Source organism: Chiloscyllium plagiosum, chromosome 22 (genome assembly GCF_004010195.1).
Source record: "Chiloscyllium plagiosum isolate BGI_BamShark_2017 chromosome 22, ASM401019v2, whole genome shotgun sequence".
NCBI lineage: Eukaryota > Metazoa > Chordata > Chondrichthyes > Orectolobiformes > Hemiscylliidae > Chiloscyllium > Chiloscyllium plagiosum.
The window spans coordinates 16843698-16855543 of NC_057731.1; the positions used below are offsets into that span (position 1 = coordinate 16843698).

Consider the following 11846-nt stretch of genomic DNA (forward strand, 5'->3'; position numbering starts at 1 on the left):
AGGAGCCCTTCATTAGGAATGATGAAGAGCTCCTGCCCAAAACGTCGATTTTCCTACTCCTCAGATGCTGCTTGATCTGCTGTGCATTTCTTGCACCACTCTAATCTTGACAGTAATAGGACAGTGCCAGGGCATGACTTAACAAATTTTGAAAGGATACAACTGTGCTGCTGATGGCCCACAACTCATGGGTGTCCAGTTTTAGCAGATAAATCTTCTGAATCATTCACTTAGCATGGGGATACTCCAACACAACACAATGGGTTCAGTATTAAGATCAATTTCATTTTCAGAAGTATGGTACTGTGATTATTCCTACTAATATCATCATGGATAGATGCAATTATGAAACATAGACTGGCAAGGATGATGTCAAGTATGTTATTCGCATGTGTTGCTTCTCTCACCACTTAATACAAGCCCTGGCAATCATGTACTTCAGGACACAACCATTTGGTCATGCTACCAAACTACTCTTTGTGAAGATGTAGCATAGAACTCTCTATCCAAGTACATATTGTGCCCATGACATCTTCAGTGTACTTTTACTTGGCATTCAACATGGAAGAGTGGTGATTTTGTCAAGTGAGGGAAGGCAGTCGGTGGTAATAATTAGTAGCTGCACTGGGATCTCAGCCTGGAGCTTGGTGACCAGTGGTGTTCCACAGGGATTAGTTCTGGGACCTCTGCCTTTGTGATTTTTATAAATGACTTGGATGAGGAAATGAAAAGGTGGGTTAGTAAGGTTGCTGATGACACAAAGGTTGGTTGAGTGGTAGATAGTGCGTAGGGCTGTTGTAGGTTCAACTGGACATCGACAGGATGCAGAACTGGGCTGCTAAGTGGCAGATGGAGTTCAAGCTGGAAAAGTGTGAAGTGATTCATTTTGGAAGGTTGAATCTGAATGCAGACTACAAGGTTAAAGGTCAAATTTCTGGCAGCGTAGAGGAACAGAGGGATCTTGAGGTCCATGTCCATAGATCCCTCAAAGTTGCCAACCAGGTTGATAGGACTGTCAAGAAGGCATATGATGTGTTAGCAGGGGGATTGAGTTTAAGAGCCGTGAGGTTATGCTGCCGTGAGCTTTGGTTAGACAACACTTGGAGTATTGTGTTCAGTTCTGGCCACCTCATTATAGGAAGGATGTGGAGGAACGGTGCAGAGGAGATTTACCAGGTTGCTGCTTGGACTAGAGGGCAGGTCTTATGAAGAAAGGTTGAGGTAGCTGGGGCTTTTCTCATTGGTGCGAAGGAGGATGAGAGGTGACTTGATAGAGATGTACAAGATGATAAGAGGCATAGATAGAGTGGATAGCCAGAAACTTTTTCTCAGGGCGGAAATGGCTATCACAAGGGATATAATTTTAAGGTGAGTGGAGGAAGGTTTACAGAAGATGTCACAGGTTGGTTCTTTACACAGAGAATGGTAGGTGCATGGAATGCACTGCCAGCAGTGGTAATAGAGTCAGATACATTAGGGACATTTAAGCCACTCTTGGATCGGCACTGGGAAAATAGTACAATGAAGGGTATGTAGGTTAGTCTGACCATAGAGTAGGATAAAACGTTGGCACAAAATCGAGGGCCTGTACTGTTCTAGTTTTCCTTGCTTGTGCTTAACCTGATTCCAAAAGACTTAATGGGGTTAGGACTCAATACTATTAACTCTCAGGTTTACTCTCTCTCTTTCTTTTATATATATTATATATAAAGTATACCAAAATGGGGTGTCCTTGGGTAGATTGGCCCTGATTGTGGAACATGTATAGCAATAAGAGATAATGGGATATTCCTTAAAAAGATGATTCTGAGTACAGGTATCAGACTGTTGCTTGATTAGTTTGACAGACAGATGTGAATCAGAACATTTCAACATGAACTGGACTGGCTATACCTTACTTCATCTTCTCTAATGCCATGGTTATTGCCATATAATTCATCCTTTTCGTTTATAGTGGTTTCTTACAACTGTGTCACTTGCAAGACTTTACCAGAGGCATTAAAGAATGAACAACAATGCAATGGAACTCAAGTCACATTTAAGCCAGATTGGGTAAGGGTAGCAGATTTTCTACTTAAATGACATTAGTGAACCCAGTGGGCTTTTGTAAAAACCCAACAGTTTCATGGTCATTATTACTGACAAAAAAAATTCTTTAACTCAGAATTATACAATTAACTATTTAAATTCCCTACCTGCTGTTGGACTAGACAGTCACAGACAAGACAGAAAAATGTCCTTCAGCCCAGTGAGCCTGAGGCAAAAGCAACCATCTATCTATTCTAATTCAGTTTTCTAGCACTTGGCCCACAGCCCCGTAAGCATTTGCATTACAAGTGAATATTTAAATACTTTTTAAATGTCATGAGTATTTCTGCCTCGATCAGCGAGTTCCAGATTCCCATCATCCTCTTAGTGAAAATGTTTTTCCTCACATCCTATCTAAACCTCCTACCCTTACCTAAATCTATGTCCTATGGTATTATGATCAAAGGTGCATTAAATTTTGTAACTTATGCCCTGGATTTTTCTTATCCATATAAATTAAGGAATTGGGGGGGGGCGGGGGGGGGTGGGAGTTGGGGCAGATTGCTGATTAATAAATGTACTCATAAATAGACAAGCAACCCATATCAATGATCAGTTTTTGTAAGCTTTTATAAGAAGAATGCATTATTTTAAAAAAATAAAAGAAACATGAATTAGTCATCTTTAGTTGTCTGAAAAATAATTCATTCCCTAAATACTTTGCTAGATTCATTTGAATTACCTGGAAAGATACTGTTTAAAATCTGTAACTTATTGGAGTATTTTCGCCACAGTCTCAGGACATAGTCCTCCCAACGAATCATCTTGCCCAAAATGAGCATAACTGGAATGGTTGGAAGTCCAATCAAAAGGAACAACGGGTCAGCTCTCTCCATGACGTCCAGGCCTTCTTTATGTCCCACAACCTTAACAATACAAAATTCCACATTATGCATAATAATAATAATAATTTGGTCAATAATGGCAAATATGGAGATTTAACAGAAGGAAGATAATTCGAATCAATACTTGTCTAATGAATATTATTGTATAAAAGTTTCAGAATTTAAAAAAATTTCATAAGAGCAAAGCAGGTGATCATATAGTGTTTCACATCTACAATTAGTGAATGTGTACACTCACATGGGAATGAAAAAAAATCTAGCATTAAAATGGACATTGGCTGAACTGGTCTTCGCCTTCAACAATTTCTCCTTCGAATCCTCCCACTTCCTCCAGATGAAAGGGGTATCCACGGACACCTGCATGGGCCCCAGCTATACCTGTCTCTGTCAGTATGTAGAACAGTCTATCTTCCAGAGTTACACCGGCACCACTCCCCACCTTTTCCTCCGCTACACTAATGACTGCATTGGTGCTATCTCGTGCTCCCGTGGGGAAGTTGAACAGTTCATCAACTTCACCAACACATTCCACCCCGACCTTAAATTCACCTGGACCAACTCTGACACCTCTCTCCCCTTCCTGGACCTCTCCATCTTCATCAATGGTAACTAACATTTTCTACAAACCCACCAACTCCCACAGCTACCTGGATTAAACCTCCTCTCACCTTGCCTCCTGAAAAAATGCTATCCCCTACATCCAATTCCTCCGCTTCCGCCGCATCTGCTCCCAGGAGGACCAATTCCACCACAGAACACACCAGATGGTCTTCTCCTTTAACAACCACAATTTCCCCTCCCATGTGATTGAAGATGCCCTCCAACGCATGTCATCCACTTCCCGCATCTCTGCCCACGAAATCCACCCCTTCAATCGCAACAAGGACAGAACCACCCTGCCGCCTTGCTCTCACCTTCCACCCCACAAATCTCCGTATACATCACATCATCTGCTGGCATCTTCACCACCATGGACCCCACCACCAGAGATATATTTCCGTCCCCACTCTTATCTGCTTTCCGTAAAGAGCGTTCCCTCTGTGACTATCAGGTCAGGTCCACGCCCAATAGCCCACCCTCCCTGCCACCACAGGAATTGCAAAACCTGCGCCCACACCGCCCCTCACCTCCGTCCAGGCCCCAAAGGAGCCTTCCACCTCCATCAACGTTTCATCTGCACTTCCACACATGTCATTTACTGTATCCGTTGCTCCTGATATGGTCTCCTCTACATTGGGGAAACAGGATACCAACTTGCGGATCGTCTCAGAGAACATCTCTGGGACACCTGGGCTAATCAACCCCATTGCCCATGGCCGAACATTTCAACTCCCCCTCCCACTCTGCTGAGGACATGCAGGTCTTGCGCCTCCTCCATCACCATTCCCTTCCAACCAAACGCCTGGAGGAAGAACACCTCATCTTCCGCCTCTGAATCCTTCAACCCCATGGCATCAATGTGGACTTCACCAGTTTCCTCATTTTCCCTTCCCCAACCTTACCCCAGTTCCAACTTTCCAGCTCAGCACTGTACTCATGACCTGTCCCACCTGTCAATCGTCCTTCCCACCTATCCACTCCACCCTCCTCTCTGACCTATCACTTTCACTCCCATCTCCATCCACCTATTGCACTCTCAGCTACCTACTCCCCAGCCCCACTCCCCTCCCTTTATCTCTCCACCCCCCAAGGCTCCCAGCATCATTCCTGATGAAGAGCTTTGGCCAGAAACGGTTGATTTTCCTGCTCCTCCGGTGCCTCCTGATCTGCTGCGCTTTTCCAGCACTACTCTAATCTTGATTATGTGCATACAGATTACAGTTAAGCTAGCAGTCATTCTTAATAAAAAGCAGGGAGCTGTTGAGAACTTCTCAGGAATATCTTACAGTCTACCTACCACTGTTTAGTTCACCAAAACTATTCTTTTGTTGTGCGCTATGTGAACATTATTGTAAGCAACAACAAAGGTGAAGATGGAATATAATGTAAAGTGAGAGTTTAATAATGTTGCTTGTAAGATCAGAAAAGCTTTTTAATAAAACTTGTAAATGTTCAGAAACACTCAGGGTGCGTGCTTACACAATGAGCTCAAAGTTAGCATGCAAGTAAATACAGAAAACAATTAGAAAGGCAAACAATATGATCTCAGTTATTGCAAAGTTATTGAAGTACATGGATAAAGAAATCTTGCTACAATTGTACAGAATTTTGAGAAACCACACAAAGTACGTGTGAAACTTTAGTCTCCTTAGGTAAGGATATACTTGGGTAAGGATATACTTACCTTGGAGGCAGTACTGTAAAAGTTCAGGAGTTTGAGATTATAGGTTGTCCTATGATGCCAGGCTGAGTAAGGTGCGGCAAAATTCACCGGCGTTAAGAAGAACGAGAGGTGACCTCACAAATTAAAAGATTCTGAAGGGACCTGAAAGCATGGACAAACAAGATGCTTCCGTTGTTTGGACAATCTAAAACATGGGGGCAGAATCTCAGAATAAGGGGTCAATCATTTACAACAGCGATGAAGAAAGATTTAATCACTCAAATTGTCATGAATCTTTGGAGTTTCTGCCTCAGTGGGTTGTGGATGCTCCATCATTGAATATGCTTAAAACTAGAATAGATAGAATTTTGGTTTCTCAGGGAATCAAGGTCTATGGGGAGGGAGGGGGTTTTAAGAGAATAGAGCTGAAGCCCAAGGTAAGCCATGATTGGTCTGAATGGCAGAACAGACTTGACCAGCCTGGAGGGCTTATTCCTGCTATCTTTTGTGCTGAATGCTTTCGTGTTGACCAATAACTGCACCCCAAAGTGTGTGTTTTATTCAGATGTCAGATTTGCTGTTCGCATGCTACACATTTGTCAAAGCGTATCCAAACAAACAGAAATGTCCAAGATCATGGGCAAGGTACTGTATATTACCTGCATAACAGTCACAGCTCCATATGTGACAGCTGTCCAATAGATTGAACCCACCATGATTCCAGCTGCTGCAAATGGGCATGCTTTGGAGATGAGGCGGTCTGCAAGATCCAGTACATAAACAACTGGACCTAAAACAAAGGGAAAATTATAACAATGTAGACTAAAATATGGTTACAATAAAATAAATGAATGGGAGATTGTCATTCTAACATTTACAACAAGAAAGTCACTGTCCAGAGAAGCTTTCCGATCTTGTTCTTTTTTAGAAAGGAAAGCTCTTGACAGAAGTAACCAGCATCTATCTGACTTTATATTGAAAATCCAAACTCCAAAAGTGATATTAATAATGTGAATGGTATACCTTTCATCACACTTTGGAAAATCACAAAGACTCAAATTATGATTCCACCTTATGAGATGCTCCCTACTCTTTCAGGTTTTGTTTATTTGTAATAGGGCACAAATTATGCAAATGGAAATCTTGGTGTTGGAAAGAAGACATAATGCTACGTTTTTCTCTCTGAAATGGTATGCTGATTGAAACTATTTTACTTTGTTACACCAAAAGGTTGATTCCGCATCCTAAAATTTGGGATGCAGAAGGAGATCAACTACAGTATTTGAGTTGGTACTGGTTTTTTAGTTAAAGTAGTTTTGAAGGCATCCCACTGTACTATTCACTCCACATTCTCCAAAATCCATTCCTTTGTTTCAATACTTTTCTGCTGGGCCTGAAGAGATGAAACAGTTGATACTTCAGTGACTCCTTGTGGCAAACAACTCCATAGTCCTACAACATTACACAGAGAGAAGTCTTATAATTTTTTTTTCTCACTGTGAAGATCTGTAAAGGACTCTGCTCACTGACTCATTACCAAGGAAAAATTTTTATTTTTCACATTATCAAAATAACTTCTACTTTTACATACACTTACATTCTCTGCAGCAACATAAACTGTTCACTTATCTCAAATATCTGCACATAACCTTAACCCTCCATAACAAGAACCACCCTGGTTAATCTACACTGCATATTCTCAATGTTTTTGCCACATTTTTTCTAACATGGCAATTAAAATTGCACAGAATACAAAATTGCCAGGTTACACAAGCATTTCCATGTGGAAATCTAGCACCTGGTAGTTTTTCTGACCCCAATCCCACTAAAAAAACCAAGTACTGCAGGCCTTTTTAATAGCTTTACATATATTTGTAGTATCAAGGAATCAAGCTTGTTATTCTTTCATGTTCATTTTATTGCTGCACGTTCTTCAGTGTAAATTTCAAGTGACTTCATAATGCCTTTCCACATATTTTTCTAACGTGTCACCTTACCTGCCACCTCTATTCTTCTTCTGCAAACTCTTCCAAAGCTGATATTAGGCTTTGTTACCTGCCTCTGTAGGTTAACATAAAAGATACTCATGGTGTTACGACATGGGGTAAACCCTCCTGCTAAATTTAAAACCAGCAGCATAGAAAAGATTTATCCCATGCAGTAATCTGTAAAAATTTCAGTGGCCAAAAACCATTTAAAGTAAAAATTAAAAACTTTATTCCTTAAAGTTTAACAGAGAATAATTAACTAACCACTATTTACAATTTTTCTCTCACCAATCTTTTAGCTTCCCTTCTATAAAGCTCCCAATTAAAATTTTCAAAACAACAGTTCTTATCTCAAAACCAGGCAGCTGTAGGTTCTTGTCTTCGGATTTTCCTGTGTCTTCTTTTCTCCTGGTTAGGAATTTCTGCGTTACAGGTTACTGATCGAAAAGGGACTTTTAAGAGAGATACTTTTAAGAGTGATATTTTTTAAAGCAGTCTCTTACATACTAGGACATGGCAGATCTCCTCTAAACTATTCATTTTTCCCCAGTCTTATACTCCAGAGCATCGGATTGTGTCATTAGCTTTTAAGATTGTCAATATACTAAATTCAAACTTAATTGGAGTTTGATATGTTTCGGGTATAATTTAAACTGTGTGGCCGAATTAGAATTTGTTTTTGTCTCCGAGCAACAAACTAATCGCATGGTTCGGCCCAGTGTTACATTGCTCCATTTTTTAAGTGCACTTGGTGTTGGGTCTGGTAGTTCTGCTGCTTTTAACTCTCTTAAAAGGTATACTCCACATCTTCATAACAATAGTACTGCTCAAAGAGAGTTACAACTTCTACTGGTGTCCTTGCTAAACATTATCAAACTATTTGCAACCTTGCTCTGTGTGCATTGTCTACACATTTGTGTCAGTAGCAGTTTAAAAAGTAATTAATGGGTTGTGAAACACATTGACGTACCCCAAGGAGGTTATAGTCATCTAATAAATGCACGTCCTTGCTTTCATTCCAAAAAATGGTATGTCCAATATGTCCAAGATTAAAGAAACTGGTACTGTGGCCTTGCAGGGCAATAGATTGATGGAATAGGATTCTGGAGACCAAATTGTTCCTGATGGAGTTACATATATTTCTACAAAATGGGGATCACTACGTATGAAAGGCTAGGATAAATTATTTCTAGATATTACAGGCACATGAGGAATCTTTCAATCATGTACAAAAAGCCAGCGAGGAACAGTGAGTAGAGGCAAGAGGGCGAAGCCTTGAAGTCAAGACAGAGTGTGGCAAAAAGGTGCTTGAGCAAAACTGGGCTCCATGGGAATTGGGGGTAACTCTCAACTAGTCCCAACATAAAGGATGGCGACTGTGGTTGTTGAAGGTACACTATCTCAATCATATTTCTTCAACGTACTGTGCTAGACTCTGGATCTTCAGGTGCATCAATGCTTCACAGCAACCATCAGGTCAGAAGCAGGGATGTTCACTGATGATTCAGACATTCACTCACTCATTCAGCACCATTCACAATTCCTCAGATACAAATAGTTTTATTTACAACAGTAGGTCAGGAAGTTAGGTATTTGGAAGTAAGTAGCTTACCTTCTAATTCCCCAACACCTGTTAACTATCTATAAAGACACAGGTGAGTACTGCGATAAAACAATCTCCACTTCATTGAATAAGGGCAGTTCCGACAGCACTCGAGGAGCTCAACAGCATCCAAGATAAAGCTGTGTCTTTGACTAGTATCCTAAACTATACCTTCAATGTTCAGTCCCTCCTTCACCACTGATGCACAGCATTAACTGTGTGTACCAAGTACATGGATGAACATTTTGAAATGTCATAATATTCAAGGTTATGGGCCAAGAGCTGGATTAGTGTAGATAGGTCAGTACACCTTGATGGGCTAAACATCCTGTTGTGTGATTCTAGTACTCTATGCAATACACTGAAACAACTCATCTGTGATATCTCAGACAAAGAAGATCAAGAGCAACAGATGCTTGGGAGCATAACGTGCAAGTTGCACTCCAAGTCACACAGAGTGATTGGAACTACACAATCAGTACTTCACTTTCACCATGTCAAAATCTGCAAGTCATATGGAGACTGCTTCAAGGCATCGGCTTGCCACTAGCTTCACAAAGGCAATATCCTACATGCTGGCAAGGCATTTCACAAACAGTGCTGGTTTCCCTCCTTTTGTCTCTTGGAGGAAGAGAACGTGTATGACATTATACAAGAAAGATGGGACAGAGCACGACCGAGGTGCAAGGAGAGTATGAGTGAGGGGAGGAAATGGCTACTTCCAATACAAAGCTGAAAGTTCCATGAAAAGGGTGCAATTTATGCACAAAATCCTTTTACTTACATAAAACAGGATTCTATATATTAGTGTGTAGTTCAGGAATGATCATCACATTGTGAGCTCGACAGGTTACCTTAAATTAATTTCAGGTGTAACGCTTAGCACATTTTAAAATAAATGATCTCCAAAGGCAGTATTACATCCAAATGGTGGGCATGTTGTTTTGAGGCTTGCAAGCATTGGGTGGTTGAGCACATGGCTGCGTGCTGTGAATTGTCAATGAGACATACTATTTGATACGGTCCACCAGTTATTAGGATATATGCCGAAAGCATCACATTGGTGCTGAAAGTCATATCATATTACCTAATTTGAGTGGAAGGCAAAAGTTTTCACTGGCTTGACAGCAGCATCCTGTCCACGCATAAAATTTTCTGGGCTCACTGCAAAGTGGCAAGGTTCAAAATAAAACGAGTCATCAAATTGCCAATCCCTGCTGTATTCCCATGACAACACCCTGAACAATCAATCTGTGTGCCTGGGCTGAGAACTAAGATTGACAATCAATTGTTCATGCTGTATCACCATGCCAATATTATTGCAACCAAAGACCATCCCCTTCTCACGTTGTCTAAACTGGATCTCCCTTCAAGACGAGTGAAAGATGAAAAGCTTCAACTTTGTGTCTCCTTTTAGCAATATTTAAGTTCTGTGCTCTTCATTATTTGTACAGACATAATTGCACCATAAACTTTCAATACAAATTTGTCAATTAGATTCTTTAGTGCCAAATTCAGAACAGTAAGCCAGCCGCTTCCAAAAGTTAGTGTTAAAATCACAAAGCTGGTTGGTGTTGGCTCTAAATGTGATCAGCAATGTGAACAATATTGTCTTTGACTGTTGAAAGTAGCTCTTAATAGAGCAATTATTAGGCCCAAAATGGTTGGGAGATACTGAAGCTGCCATAGAAACAATCCTTTTCTTGCCAGGCCCTTAGAACATTAAATTACACATCCTCTTACTCAAAAACATGATTGCTTTCTGAAACAAAATTCTTATGGATCTGTAGAACCACTGAATAGGATGGAACAGAAAAGTAAACATTGGTAAACCACACATAGGACAATGCAGTAGGTCATATAACCATATTTTTAGGATGAATGAGAAGTGCACTGACAGTTGATACCAAAACCAATTCAGTAATGGGGCTGTTCTGTCAACAACAGTCAAGATGTCAAAACTCCTTCAGATACAGGAGCTGCAGGTCTGCTTAAACAAGACAACCACCACCGTGGGAGAACAACTAACAATCCTACAGCTGCTCAAGGTGAAGGCAACCACGATTGGCAATAAACGAGCCTCTAGTTACACAGCCTACATCCAGAAGACAAATATTTAAATACAAATAAATATAGTGCAGCTATACAAATTTAAACAAAAACCTGAAGCAAACCAGTAACACAGGATCACATATTTTGCTAGTAGCTGATCTAAGATGGAGACTGTAATCCCGAACCCAGTTTTTAGTAACCTAACCTGCTTTCAATGCAATTGGATCATTTGCTTAATTTTCAAGAACATGTATCACATTAATAGGTGCTTACAAAGATTAGTAACATTTCATAAAATAATTAAGTGCAAGAATAAAATTCTATGGCACAGCTCAGTATAATAATGTGAGATACAATTTAGGATGAAAATGCCAGCAGATTTTTGATCTCAGTATAACTATGTAATTATGTGGAGTTTAAATTATGTCCTTTTTCATGAAAGTACAAATAGGTGTGTCAATCCACCTTTCCCTCTCAGTTAAGGGCATGTGAGCAGAATGGCTCTGTTCTGATCTTGGAATGACAAACATCATGTGGATTGAAAGTTCAGCATAGAACATAGAACAATACAGCACAGAACAGGCCCTTCGGCCCACGATGTTGTGCCGAACATTTGTCCTAGCTTAAGCACCCATCCATGTACCTATCCAATTGCCGCTTAAAGGTCACCAAAGATTCTGACTCTACCACTCCCACAGGCAGCGCATTCCATGCCCCCACACTCTCTGGGTAAAGAACCCACCCCTGACATCTCTCCTATACCTTCCACCCTTCACCTTAAATTTATGTCCCCTTGTAACACTCTGTTGCACCCGGGGAAAAAGTTTCTGACTGTCTACTCTATCTATTCCTCTGATCATCTTATAAACCTCTATCAAGTCACCCCTCATCCTTCGCCGTTCCAACGAGAAAAGGCCGAGAACTCTCAACCTATCCTCGTACGACCTATTCTCCATTCCAGGCAACATCCTGGTAAATCTTCTCTGCACCCTCTCCAAAGCATCCAC

At 40.7% G+C, this 11846-nt stretch overlaps 1 protein-coding gene across 1 annotated transcript in view; it reads right to left on the bottom strand.

Moving 5' to 3' along the window:
- Nucleotides 1–11846, bottom strand: part of march5 (membrane-associated ring finger (C3HC4) 5) — a 120000-nt gene that overhangs the window by 22386 nt on the left and 85768 nt on the right. The window contains exons 3-4 of the mRNA XM_043712508.1: nucleotides 5856–5986; nucleotides 2771–2954 (exon numbers count right to left, since the gene is read on the bottom strand). Coding sequence (XP_043568443.1) covers nucleotides 2771–2954; nucleotides 5856–5986 — 315 coding nt within the window. The remainder of the gene's footprint in view (nucleotides 1–2770; nucleotides 2955–5855; nucleotides 5987–11846) is intronic.